At 32.9% G+C, this 12,653-nt stretch overlaps 1 protein-coding gene across 1 annotated transcript in view; it reads right to left on the bottom strand.

Annotated features, from left to right (window-relative positions):
- DNAH8 (dynein axonemal heavy chain 8) overlaps positions 1-12,653 on the bottom strand; it is a gene marked incomplete at its 3' end in the record, with an annotated part of 131,064 nt that overhangs the window by 70,967 nt on the left and 47,444 nt on the right. The window contains exons 33-42 of the mRNA XM_084283418.1: positions 12,256-12,393; positions 8,659-8,899; positions 7,557-7,756; positions 7,026-7,179; positions 6,761-6,924; positions 5,666-5,768; positions 4,955-5,059; positions 4,512-4,673; positions 2,308-2,532; positions 1,431-1,603 (exon numbers count right to left, since the gene is read on the bottom strand). Coding sequence (XP_084139544.1) covers positions 1,431-1,603; positions 2,308-2,532; positions 4,512-4,673; positions 4,955-5,059; positions 5,666-5,768; positions 6,761-6,924; positions 7,026-7,179; positions 7,557-7,756; positions 8,659-8,899; positions 12,256-12,393 — 1,665 coding nt within the window. The remainder of the gene's footprint in view (positions 1-1,430; positions 1,604-2,307; positions 2,533-4,511; positions 4,674-4,954; positions 5,060-5,665; positions 5,769-6,760; positions 6,925-7,025; positions 7,180-7,556; positions 7,757-8,658; positions 8,900-12,255; positions 12,394-12,653) is intronic.

Here is a 12,653-nt window from a genome sequence, read left to right as displayed (position 1 = left end):
AGGTTAGGTTACATTTGTCTAAATCATGAAGTATAAAAGAATAAGTCTACATGACCCCTGCCATAATTATGGGTTAAAATTTTAAAAGACAATTTTTTTTTTTTTTAGATTGCTGTTTTAGCTGTGTGTGTGACCCTTAGCTATGATTTTCAGTCACAGTAAGTCACAGCAGAGTAATGCTCAAGGAATTAAAATGACAAAGTTTCTGTACAAATGAGGGGGTATCTTCACTGTCAAATCAACCCTAAAAAGTCAAATTTGAGTACATCTCAAACAAGATATGGTTTAGTGGGGACTGTTAGCGTTAGGTCAGAGGTTGGACTCGATGATCTTGAGGTCTCTTCCAACCTAGAAATTCTCTGATTCTGTGATTCTGTGAAATGTATTTTTGTCTTTAATTAGCAATAAATAGAGTAGAAAATAGAGGTTAATAGATAACTAGTTGATATGATTTAGCTTGAATCACCACAACATATTACACCAAATTTGCGCTGTAAGGATCTTGATGTTTTCTATGTGATTCTGTTAACTGATAGGAAACACGAGTGAATGAAGGTTTTCCTCCTAAGGGTCTACTGGGGTCGAGACAAATATGAGGGTAGAATTTATCTTTCTGCATAAAAAAAGTACTTGATTGTTGGGTGCAGTGTGGTCTACTGCAGAAATGGACTGAGTTTTCACAATAGCAGTCCTACCTCTTCTGGGCAAATAAAGATGGAGAATAAAGATGCTCCAAAAAGCTGTACAGACCGGTATTCCACATAATAGCAATGGTATTGTGGAATTTATTGTTGCTTCTTGAGGGGATCTTTTTGCAAGTGAAGTATCTTTTGGCTGTTTAGTTTCTCATTTGGCCAAAAGTAACATCTCCAGAATGGAAAATGTGGAGGAAGAATTTTAACAAACAACAAAAAAAGTAATCCACATTTATTTAAAACAAAATTAATGGTTGTTGTTTGATTGCCTGGTTACAGAGGGATAATAGCAAGCACGCTCAGCAGGGACTTTGTCAAAATCTAGATTCTTACAGACAAATTTAAAATGTTTCCCAGTACTAATAAGAAGATAGGCAGTGATTGGTTGTCTTAGACTTTCAGACAGGAACCCTTATAGAATCCTTTGTTACAGAGGTTTAAATATTTGACCTAATCTTATCTTCAGAATAGAAATACTGCAAAAATATAATCTACCATATAATCTTAAAATTATTCAGTTCTGTTACTAAATCTTTTAAGACTATGAAGTGATAAAACTCTTCTAGGAATGACTAGGTGAGATGTCATGATTAGTGAGGTTATATATGAAAGAATTTCATCAGTGACCTAACCCACACAGGACTTAATTCAGAATGACTCTCTTTGAAGATATTATGTTAAATAAACACTATATATATACAAAAAGTATTTATGACATATAACCGTGTTTCTAACCTGTCTGTAAGAGGTGTTATAACCAGACGATCAGTGCAACCCAGGAATTCATTTTGGTAAATAAAATCTACATCTGTAATGGATACAAAGACTTGATCGAAATCCTCCTTGAAATAAAATCTAGACTGCTTTAACCATTCAAAATCAGTTGGTGATTTGATGTGCATTTTTACCTTAAAAGAAAGTAAATAAATATATATGTTATAACTTAATATTCATGTTTATTATCTTTGATAGCTAGGATAAAGTCCTAATTTGCATGAGAATAATGAGTGATTACTCAAGTTAAAGTTCCTAAGAAGTAAACTGAAGTAGATATAAGTCTTGTGTAATATTTATAAATGTATATTAAGCCAATTAACAAATGTCCCAATCATATTAAATGATCATAATAACCTCTTTGTTATCAAATACAGCTTAAATTGCTTTTGTAGTGCAGCTAACCTGCCAAGTGAAATTAGCAAACATTATGTGAGTTCATCAAACACATTGGAACAAAGGGCACGATGCAGGAAAGATCTGATGGAGGCATGGAAGCTGCACAGAAACTAGTAGGCTTGTGCCATCAGCAATCAAAATATGTGAAGGATATAGTGTTGAGGGATAGCACTCCTCACTAAAGAAAAGAGTGTAAATAATCTATTAGAGTCTAAAAAGTTCAGGGAAAGAATTGGCATAATCTGTTGATTTTAGTAGGTTTGTTTGTCTTCTGTGTATGCCCCTTAGGAACCACAAAGACAATCCCAAAAGAGAAGGAGCAGGACCTTCTTAAAAAAATAGATTAAATTTAGATTAAAATTAGATTAAATTTAGAAAAAAAAAATAGGTGTTATGGAAGATACTGCTTAGTTGTCTTAAATCAAAGTCTGTACTTTACCAAATCATCAAAAATATCACGCTGATGTACATGAATGGTAATAAGTGTTTCAAATTTCACTCTGTCAAACTTGGAAAGATCATGTGTGGTCTGGCTAATCAACATATTCAAGATCTCCAGAAATCTCCCATTGGTCACTTGCATGATTTTTCTGTCCTCTTTAGCATTCTGTAGAGCTTCTTCTGAATCACGTGTCCACAACATTTGAATTCCCAGTAATCCAACCTGCAAATTTATTATGTGAACGAATACAAAAGAATCACTTGTTAAACACTAGCTTTATTCTAAATGCCTTGGATATAACAGGAACAAAAAATAATGGTAAAAAGTTCCAAATTATCACTTGCTCCCATTATGATAATATCTCACCATAATACTGTGCCTAAATTAGTTGTCTCTGTTGTAGGATTTGAAACTCCTTTGAAAACATATTAAAAACTTTTACGAAAATTTGTCACACACTGAGACAAATACAAACGAAGCACAATCCTCAGTTTCACTTACAAACCCTTACTGTATTCCAGCATCAGAAACAAACACATTCAACTGTGGGGAGAAGTCCTGCTGGAAATTTTCCACTGCCAGTTCACAGCTAATTAAAGACCATTAAAAATGTGTGTGTTTACTACTGAACATGGGATGCATTGCAATATCGCTAACATGCTCCCATGATTAGAGCACGTTGAACTAGAAGGTATTTTGGTTCCAAATTAATTTATAAAGGTACAAAAACACTGAGTATAACCTACAGCCTCAGATTTCGATTTACCACACCAGACACATCCAGGACAAAAACTGATAGATGAGAACTGTAACAATACCTTTCTTTCCCACGTTGCAATGCAAGAAGACAAAAAATTTGACTCATCAACTCTTTCAACTTTTTTGCCTCCCTATGCCTATAATGAGTTCATGGTTATTTCCTGCTACAAAATCTCTGTATCTTGTCATTTTAAAATCATTTGGCTATCATCAATAGAGTGTAAATTACTTTATTTTAGAATGACAACTCAGTTAAAGAAAAAAATATATTTGGATGTGACTTTTTCATGCTGCCTATAACAGAAGCATCTGAGACAGTAAGAAGGGAATTTGAAGGAAAGAAAATATTTCAAATATTTGCAAATATTTTGCCTAATTTCTTCTCTATTCTATAAAAAAGCATTTCTTTCTCTGTACTTCAAAATTTCTTGACAGAAGATCATTTTCTTATTTTTTTCCCTTATGTCCACTGTTTTAACACAAATAATTCTTTCAATATGAACACATTTGGATTGGGAAATAAGATCCCAATTATTACCATTACTTTGCACATGCTAATAAAGCCACTTCAAAATGTTTGACATGCAAAAAAGACTGACAGTCCTTATTTTTTAAAGAAAAGTAATAGACCTTTAAAATAAATACCACTAATGTAAGACATAATTATATCATAAATACAGCTTAATTATATCATAAACACAGCTAATAAATAATAATAAATACAGCATAATTGCATCATAAATACAGCTTTAAGATAATTCTGTTCAATATCTAAATGTCCTCAACATTTTTTTTAATTAGCAATGTACTGGCCAGTTTTAATATTTGCATAAATTCTATTAAACAGTTATGCCCACTGCTATAATGATTAGCGAATGACCAGGTCAGAATTTGGGAAGGCTGGGAAACAATTCATTATTTGTTAATGAAATTTATGAATAATCAGTAAGATGGAGAAATATCTAGGCAAACTAGAATCTTTCAAAATAGGCTTCTTCTAGGAGTGCATTATCCTAATGACAAATACAGGAATTATGAAGAAAAACTCATAAATCATCATGAGATTGTAAATCATTATGACATAAGATAATCATAATCATAGCTCTTGCAAGCGTAAATTTAGAGAAATCTATCTGCATATGAAATTTTCATTGCATATCAAAGACGTTCGATATCGATATCCATCACAGAAAATACAAGCTCTATTTCTTCTCCAAGAGAAGACAAAATTATTTTAAAGTGTGTTATGAGAAAAAATATCATGCTACATATAGGACACCAAAACTGAGATAATTACAGGTTGCCTGCTACTGGTAGTTTTATATCTTTGTTTCCTCTATTGAAACTTCCTCATATAGACAACTCCTTAGCTTATATGTTGTTTATATCCCTGGACACACAGCCTAGACTACACACACATCTTCCACATCCTGTATTCTCACCTGTGCTGGGAAGTGATTAAGAAAATTCAGCAAATTATATCCTGGGTCAATAATTTGGTAATATGCTGCCCTAATTACACCATGCAATGAAATCTGCTGCACACGCAATAAATCCTGCAACCAAAGCTCTACTGGTCCTTTTGCAATCACTGGAGTGTCCAACTGAAAAAATTAATTAAAGCAAAAGGAAGAAAATAGGACATAGTTAAACTTCTGTTCAACACCATTAGTTACTAAATAGTTCCTAATTTTTTATGCACAATTACAGATTTAATTTCTATAAACATTGTAGAAAAATATTTAATGAAGACAATTTTATTAGAAATAAATATTTCAATCATCAGTGTAATTAAGTATACATTAAGTTGAATTATTGTTATCTGTCCAATAACAGAACAATTTCTCTATTAACAAAATTTCTGGGGAAAAAATCGAAGTCTTACTGGTATTTTTTCTCCTTCTCTTGATATGACTGCCAGTATGCGATCATAATCCTTTGCATGAAATTCTACTTCATTTATATTGTCAGAAATGGAAGGAAGATGCGGCTGTAAGGACAATTAAAATGTCAAAGTAAATATATTATGGTAGCAAACAACAACAACAAAATCTCAAGTAAGGTTATCTTGTGAAGGTTTGTCTGAACCTACGGATAAGCTTCAGGCCATCTAAAGTAAAAAATTGCTGAAATGCTTGTGTAGGATTATATCTCCATCTGCTGGTAGATTTTTTGTTAATTCTCTTTTTTTTTACATTTTCCAGAGGCAATCTAGCAGAACAAAGGTCAGTTGTTAAGTCAACTATTTATCTCAACCCTCAGTTACAATCTAGACTAGTTGGACTGATTTAGCACTACATAAATCAGCAGTTTCAGAGGTTCCCTTCTGTCAGTTTAGCCATGAAAGGAACCTTCATTAAATCATGTGATGGGATCATATTTTAGTGTCCTGGATGCTGAAGACTGCCTTTAAGTTACGTATTTTTGTTTTCATTTCATATTTTATTGAATACTAAAGAGCAAGAAACAAAAACAACAACAAATCTCCAAAGATTGCAAGAAGAAAATGTTAATGTTTTCATTCATTGAGTGTTTTTACATATTTTAAATTTCTTTTTGTTATAAGTGGGAAAAAAAAAAATCACTAAGGCTGTACCTGTATTGTATGAGAATCACTTGCTTGTCCAAGAATTTCAAGAAGTACAGGATCAGAAACGAAAAAAAATCTAGGAAACAGTAGTCTCTTCTTCTCTAAATATCTTTAAAATTGAACAAGATTTCCATTAGAATATTATATCTTTTTCTTTTTTTCTCCATAAAAACAAAAGACTGGAATATTTATATTTCATTCTATATAGCTTTAATTTAAAAAAGAAGACTTGACAGATGCTAAAGCAAATCTCAACTGTGAACATTTTAAGAAGATATGCAAGGGGAGTTTTGAATATTCTTTTTTTTTTTTAAAAGACTATCAAATTTTAACATTTTTCACAGTGACAGAACATTACCTGCTTGTACACACAAAGAATACTTGCTGACCAGCAATGATACTTCCTTAGTATCTCCCTACAGGTTATCATATTTTGATGCAAATGATCTTGCACAATTGAATTAAGAAATATGCCAAATGTTGGAATGATGGACATTGGAATCAACTTCCCTACCACAAAGAATTCTCGAAACACAGTTACATAAAATTTCTGTGCTATTTTATGTTTGTTTAAATATATACTATTTTCTCTTTTAATGAATATGCAGACAATTAGCAGATTGTAAACAATGAGCAGACATTGTTTGTTTACCCTAAAGTCCTTTCTGTCTGCTGAATCTATGTCTGAAACTGAAAATTTACTATCTGGTTTTATCTTAAAACAACAACAACAACAACAAAACTAAAACTGTCATAAAGCCTTCCTGCCTTCCCTTTCAAGTATTATCAATACAAATTCCCAGTCAGGAGAGATTATCTTCACCAGTTACCCATGCAGTTTTAAAGAAACCTGATTACAGAAAGTTCGGATGACTTCTGTTGCTAGACACTGAAGGATGCAAAGTAGAAGTAAGCAGAAACTGTGTAGGTATAATCTAGAAAAAGTAGACTCACTCTTCAGATTTGCTCTTTGAAACATTTTAAATATTTAGTTTGGAACTGAAGTGAGACCGACTATTTAGTATAAACTATTTACAGAATAATAAAATATTACATATATATATATATACAAACACACATATACATGTTTAAAATTCATACCCTGTAAGTGATTTCTGACATACTTCCAGCTGCTCATGTAAGTGAGGTAGAAGTTGCTCCATAGTCTCATCTCCAACACAGCAAGTAATTACATTTGGGTTTTCATGAGCTCGTTGCATTATTCTTACCCATGATTTGTCAATATTCTGAAAACGCTTTGCTTCCTATATATTATAAAAACATAAGTGCTTTCATATCATCATCTGTTGAAAAGCATTACACAGATAGCAATTAATACATAATAGGCGAATACCTATAAGTTTACCTGGGGTAACTGTTTTGCAATATCTCCCCCTACAAAAACAGCTTCAAGATAAACCCAGAGGTTCTGTACAACCAGCCATTCTTCAATTATATCTGTAGAGCCACTTAGTTTAGAAATCCAACTCTGAATATCTTTTTTAAATGGTGCATTGTATCTAAAATAATGGAAGAGAAACAGAAATTATTTAATTCTTAAAAAATAAAATAAAAATAAAATAAAAAAGCTATTATAAAATAAGAAAGTAAAATAAAAAACAGTGAAAACAGTGGGAAAAAAACAACACTTGTTTAACTTGGAGAGCAAGAAGAATTCCCTGAAAAGAAGTTTCTACCAACTGGATTATATTCAAATCTATTAAGACAATAGGTTGCTGCTAATACATGAAAGTGTGCCACTTGAAGTTTTTTAATCAGAAATTTTAGCTTTTATTCTTTTTTTCATTACACTCCATTCAAACTTACTGCTAATACTGTTTGAGTTACTACCTCAGTGTATTACTGAAAATACCATACAAACTCATTTTAAAAGTACCTATTGCTCAGTAAAGAGCCAAGAATCATTAAACTGTCCTCCATCAAAGTTATAATTTCTGATGATTCCGTTCCCTTTAGCAGTAGCTCTCCTCTCCCTTTGAATGATGAGAAGCTCAAAAATTGGTTTCCCCAACTGTCAACTATTTGAGATAATTTGGCTTCTATATCCTTTTCCTTTGTAGCAGATATACATATATCCTGCAAAGAAAGAATAATTTTTTAGAATCTATGTTCTTCATAAATTAAACACTTCCTGATATTATACATCTAATAATGGTCTATTTAAAAACAATATATGAAATTTTATAAGATAGTACAGCTGTGTCACAAATGCAGAAATCACAGTACTATTTTTACAGAAATCTCACTAAAATTAAATATATACATGTAGATAACTGAAAAATACTCCATTGTAAATGCATTAGTATTCCATTTCTACAGTTTCATGTTTTATTATTTCTGCACAATAAGATTTCTGAATCATTATTTCAATATATTTTTGGGTAATGACAGACTCATTTTCATAGGAACTCTTAATCTTATCACATTTCAGTTTATAGAATCATAGAATCTCAGATTAGTTTACCTTGGAAAGGATATCTGAAGTTCATCAAGTCCAACATCAAAAATAAATCAAAGTATGATGAAAGTATGAATATAATGATATAATTTGCATGTATATTTCATAGAATCATAGAATGGTTTGGGTTGGAAGGGACCTTAAAGACCATCTATAATTCCACCCTGCTACCATGGGCAGGGACGCCTCCCACCAGACCAGACTGCCCAAAGCCCCATCCAAACTGGCCTTGTGTATGCCCCAGGGATGAGGCATACACAGCTTCTCTGGGCAACCTGTGCCAGTGCCTCACTACCCTAAGAGTAAAGAACTTCCCAGTATCTAATATAAACTTACCCAGTTTTAGTTTAAAGCCATCCCCCCTTGTCCTGTTACTACACTCCCTGAAAAAGAGTCCCTCCCCACCTTTCCTCTAGGAAATATAATTAAATAATTAGACAAACATTTTATAAATTATAATTTATAACATTTTTGCTGATAATATAAAATGAAGGAGGAAGAAAAAAATGTATGTACCTACCTCAATGTCATCTTTATGTTGAAGAATTGGTGCTTCCATGATGTTTCGAAGGCAAAAGGTATCAGATTCTATATCAAATTGATGTCCTGTTGTTTCAGCTATACGATTCCAGTGTCTTTGCTTCATTGCTTTGTCAGTCATCATTTCCAACAAAGGACAAGACTCACTGAAATCATCAATTTTTTTCTTGAGATCTAAAAATGCTTGCCAGGTTTGGAGTCCTTTAGGTAGCCTACGACACCTGCAGTTGAGTTAAAATGATGCAGTAGTAAATGTCCTTTTGTCAAAATAGGAAATTTTAAAAACATTCTAAAAACACATGAGGAAATATGAAATAGCTGCTATTGAGGTCAACATTTTTTATGTAAAATTGTGTCAAATTAGTCTATCTTTTTAGGTAAAAACCCATAAGTCCTCTTAACAAAACATAGTACTTAACATTTTTAACCTCTGATGCATTCTTTGCTAATAAACAGAAATATTGCAGCTTGCATTAAAACATAAGTTCATTAGCTGCTTATCATCACAAACTTTTATTGACCAAAAAACAAAGCCAAATTAGTTAACTTCACATATGTAAACCTTGCACAAATACAATATTTATTTCAATACCAGTAATACACGATACACATTATCATATCAATTCAGAGACAGTTCATGGAAATTAGAAATATATGATCACTTTCTCTTCTCATTTTGGTTGGTGGTCCTGAAAGTATTAGCAAGGAAAATGAAAACTAAATACTCCTAATGGGGGAAAGAAAACAACAACCACTATCACCAGTTAAACAAATAAACATTTCTTTTATCCCACTCTCACAGAGCTAGGAATTAAGCAGAAGTCAACCCACCACAGAAATCTGCTAATGTAAATAATATTCTATAATCAATTATGATACAGCATTCTGTGTCTGGTTTAGGGCTATGCTGGAACTCTGGCTAGTCAGTACATTCATGCACATTGTTTAGCTGCCTGGATGTTGTCAAACAATGTTGAACAGCTGCCTGATTTTCCCTGAGTGGAGGACAGTATTTTGTGTCCATTTTTGCACTTTTGTGAAATTTTGACTTTTATATAATGAAAAAAGTATATATATATATATATATATTCAAGAATGCAGAAAAACTCAGGAGCATAGACTTGGGCAGACAGTGAAATCACAGATCACATTTCTCCTTATGAAACTGGACAAAGCATATTAATATTTTATCATTTGCTCTGTTTGCAGACTTTCTTTTCATTCATTAATAAAGGATTAATATGAGGTTCAGTTATTTGGGGCACAGGAATCAGATATGGCAAAGATGCATATTTTGAATAATATGCTGCAGGTTCCAAAGCTGTGAGCCTTGTTATCCTTACTGATCCCTGTAAATCAGAAGATGACATTTTACACAAAGACAAGATACTACAGATTAGGTGTCTGTCAAGAGTTTGCTTCTTTGAGTGGCTCTTCATCTCTGAAATTCTAACAGTATATATAACCTCAAAATTGTGAAAAACAAAACAAAAAAACACCACCAACAAAAAACAAAACCACTACCTTTGGCACATATTTCCTTGAAAAATTATCAGTTCACAGTTAATGTTTCCCACTCAGAGATTCAGAACTAACACAAATTTCAAACCCAATCTTCCACTCTGTCAAAAGTGCAGTTAAAAAACTATGTAAATTTTTCACTTACCTATTATAATGCTATATTTGATATAATACATCAGTTAAGCTTCACAAAAACATACACTTTCTAGACTACCATGACATCCTGATGCCCATTAAAAAAAAAATAAAAAAATCCTCATTTTGTAGCACAGATCCTCTCCCTCTAGTTTATGAAGGTTTGGGTACTATTTTTGGATTACTTGAAGTCATCAGTGAGATATGGCATGAAAAAAACTTTCAAAACAATGCTAAGTGGTAAGATATGTTGACAAAGCAAAGGATTAAAGAATTTGATGAGTCAATAATTGGGGCGTGTACTTAACAAGCTAAGGAAAAACTTTTTATACAGAAGACTTTTCACTGGAGCTACAAAGGTAATTGGCCTTTTATACGCTTTTACATTAAACAACGAATTTCAAAGAGTATTATAACTTAGCTTTTGAGAAACTCTGCATTTCAGGAACTAGATTTAAGATTGATGTAAAGCTATCTTAGTAGGTCTGCTCTACTCTATAATCATAGTATAGATATAATCAAAACACCAAATATTTGCACAAGAACAAATACACATCAATTCATTATGCCTTTATTTTGGAAATTAATAAAGTCAGATTCTTGAATGTTACTCCAATAAGAGGACTGGGGGAAAGAAGTGCAAAGAAAGCTGGAGTTGTTTCAGAATAGGGCTTATCATGACACAGGATTGCCTTATGTAGCAGGATAGTGGTGGACAGGTCTCAATGATGCAGTTACTCTGTTGTAAATTATTCTTCTCCTATTCTTCCATACTGTATTTCTTCCAAAAATAATAGATGTACTTTTTAGAAAAGGTTAGAAAATACTTCTGAAGCAATCTGATTACACCTTAATAGTCTCAACGACAAAGCCACTTTAAGCTTTCAAACTTACTGCAATGTTTGTTGCTTTTTCTTTTCTTTCTTTTTTTTTTCCCCCTCAAAACTATGCTATTTAGATGCTATTGTTAATGCATGTTAATGCATTTAAAAGGAAGAAATGTTTTAAAAAAGGATGAAAGAAGGGAAATGATTTTCTTACTCTGGTCTGTGCTGGTGCAGCCTCACCTCAAGTACTGTGTGCAGGTTTGGGTGCCACAATATAAAAAGGACATAAAACTATTAGAGAGCATCCAGAGGAAAGCTACAAAGATGAAAAGGGTCTAGAGAGCAAGCCGTATGAGGACTGGCTGAAGTCACTTGGTTTGTTCAGCCTACAGAAGAGGAGGCTGAGGGGAGGCCTCATGGCAGCCTGTAGCTTCCTAACAAGGAGAGCAGAAGGGCAGGTGCTGAGCTCTGCTCTCTGGGGACACAGCATGGAGCTCCAGCAGAGGAGGCTTAGGTTGTATATTAGGAAAAGGTTCTGCATCCAGAGGGTGGTTGGGCATGGGGACAGGTTCCTCAGAGCAGTGGTCACAGTACCAAGCCTGCCGGAGTTCAAGAAGCACTTGGACAATGCTCTCAGACACAGGGTCGGATTTTTTGGTTGGTCCTGTGTGGAGCCAGGAGTTGGAGTTCATGATCCTTGTGGGTCCATTCCAACTCAGGATACTCTATGACTCTATGAAATATTGTAAAAGACTCAGAAATGTTATCATTGTATCCAGCACTTTAAGTCAATAGGCTAATCCACCTAGTTGATTAATTTCCCTTTCACAAACTTTCAGCGTAACAGTTTGGTTGGTTTAATAAAGGAGATCAACACTTCAACTCATTATATGGTATTCTGTTATCAAAACTACAGATAAAAGACTGGTTAACTAAAAGTATAGCGTTATCCCACTCTTTCTTGAAGAACCCGATCACCTTATGATAAACCTTATTCATGGAAGTTTTGTATTTAAATATATCAAATAGCTTCACTAAAGTTACCTAAATCTTAATTAATTTAATGTAAGTTTCTGTTCATATTAAGAACACACCTGTTTTGAAAATCCAGAAGCTCAGCATTAATTTTTTCAATGTCTACATCTGTCCAAAGTATCTCATAATAACCATTGATGCTGCTTATTACAGTATCATACAATCCATACAATTTCTGAAGCAAGTTTAACTCCTTCCTGGAACCAAAAAAGTCATACGAATAATTTCAATCAGCTATTTGGATATCTCTCAGTACTTAAATACATGATATCTGTAATACTACTACCAAAAATTGAGATCAATTAGATTTTATTTCTTAATCTAGAAAAGAACAGTTCATTAATACAAACAAACAAACAAACAAACAACAACAACGAAGCAGATGGTGCTAAAGACCTATTAACTACTCTAAACTTATATGGGGAAAGTTTTGTTTTGGTATACTTCTATAAAACTT

Source organism: Netta rufina (genome assembly GCF_964035555.1).
Source record: "Netta rufina genome assembly, chromosome: 3".
Lineage (NCBI taxonomy): Eukaryota > Metazoa > Chordata > Aves > Anseriformes > Anatidae > Netta > Netta rufina.
Note: the sequence above shows the minus strand (reverse complement) of the source record. Positions and strands in the feature narration are given on the sequence as shown.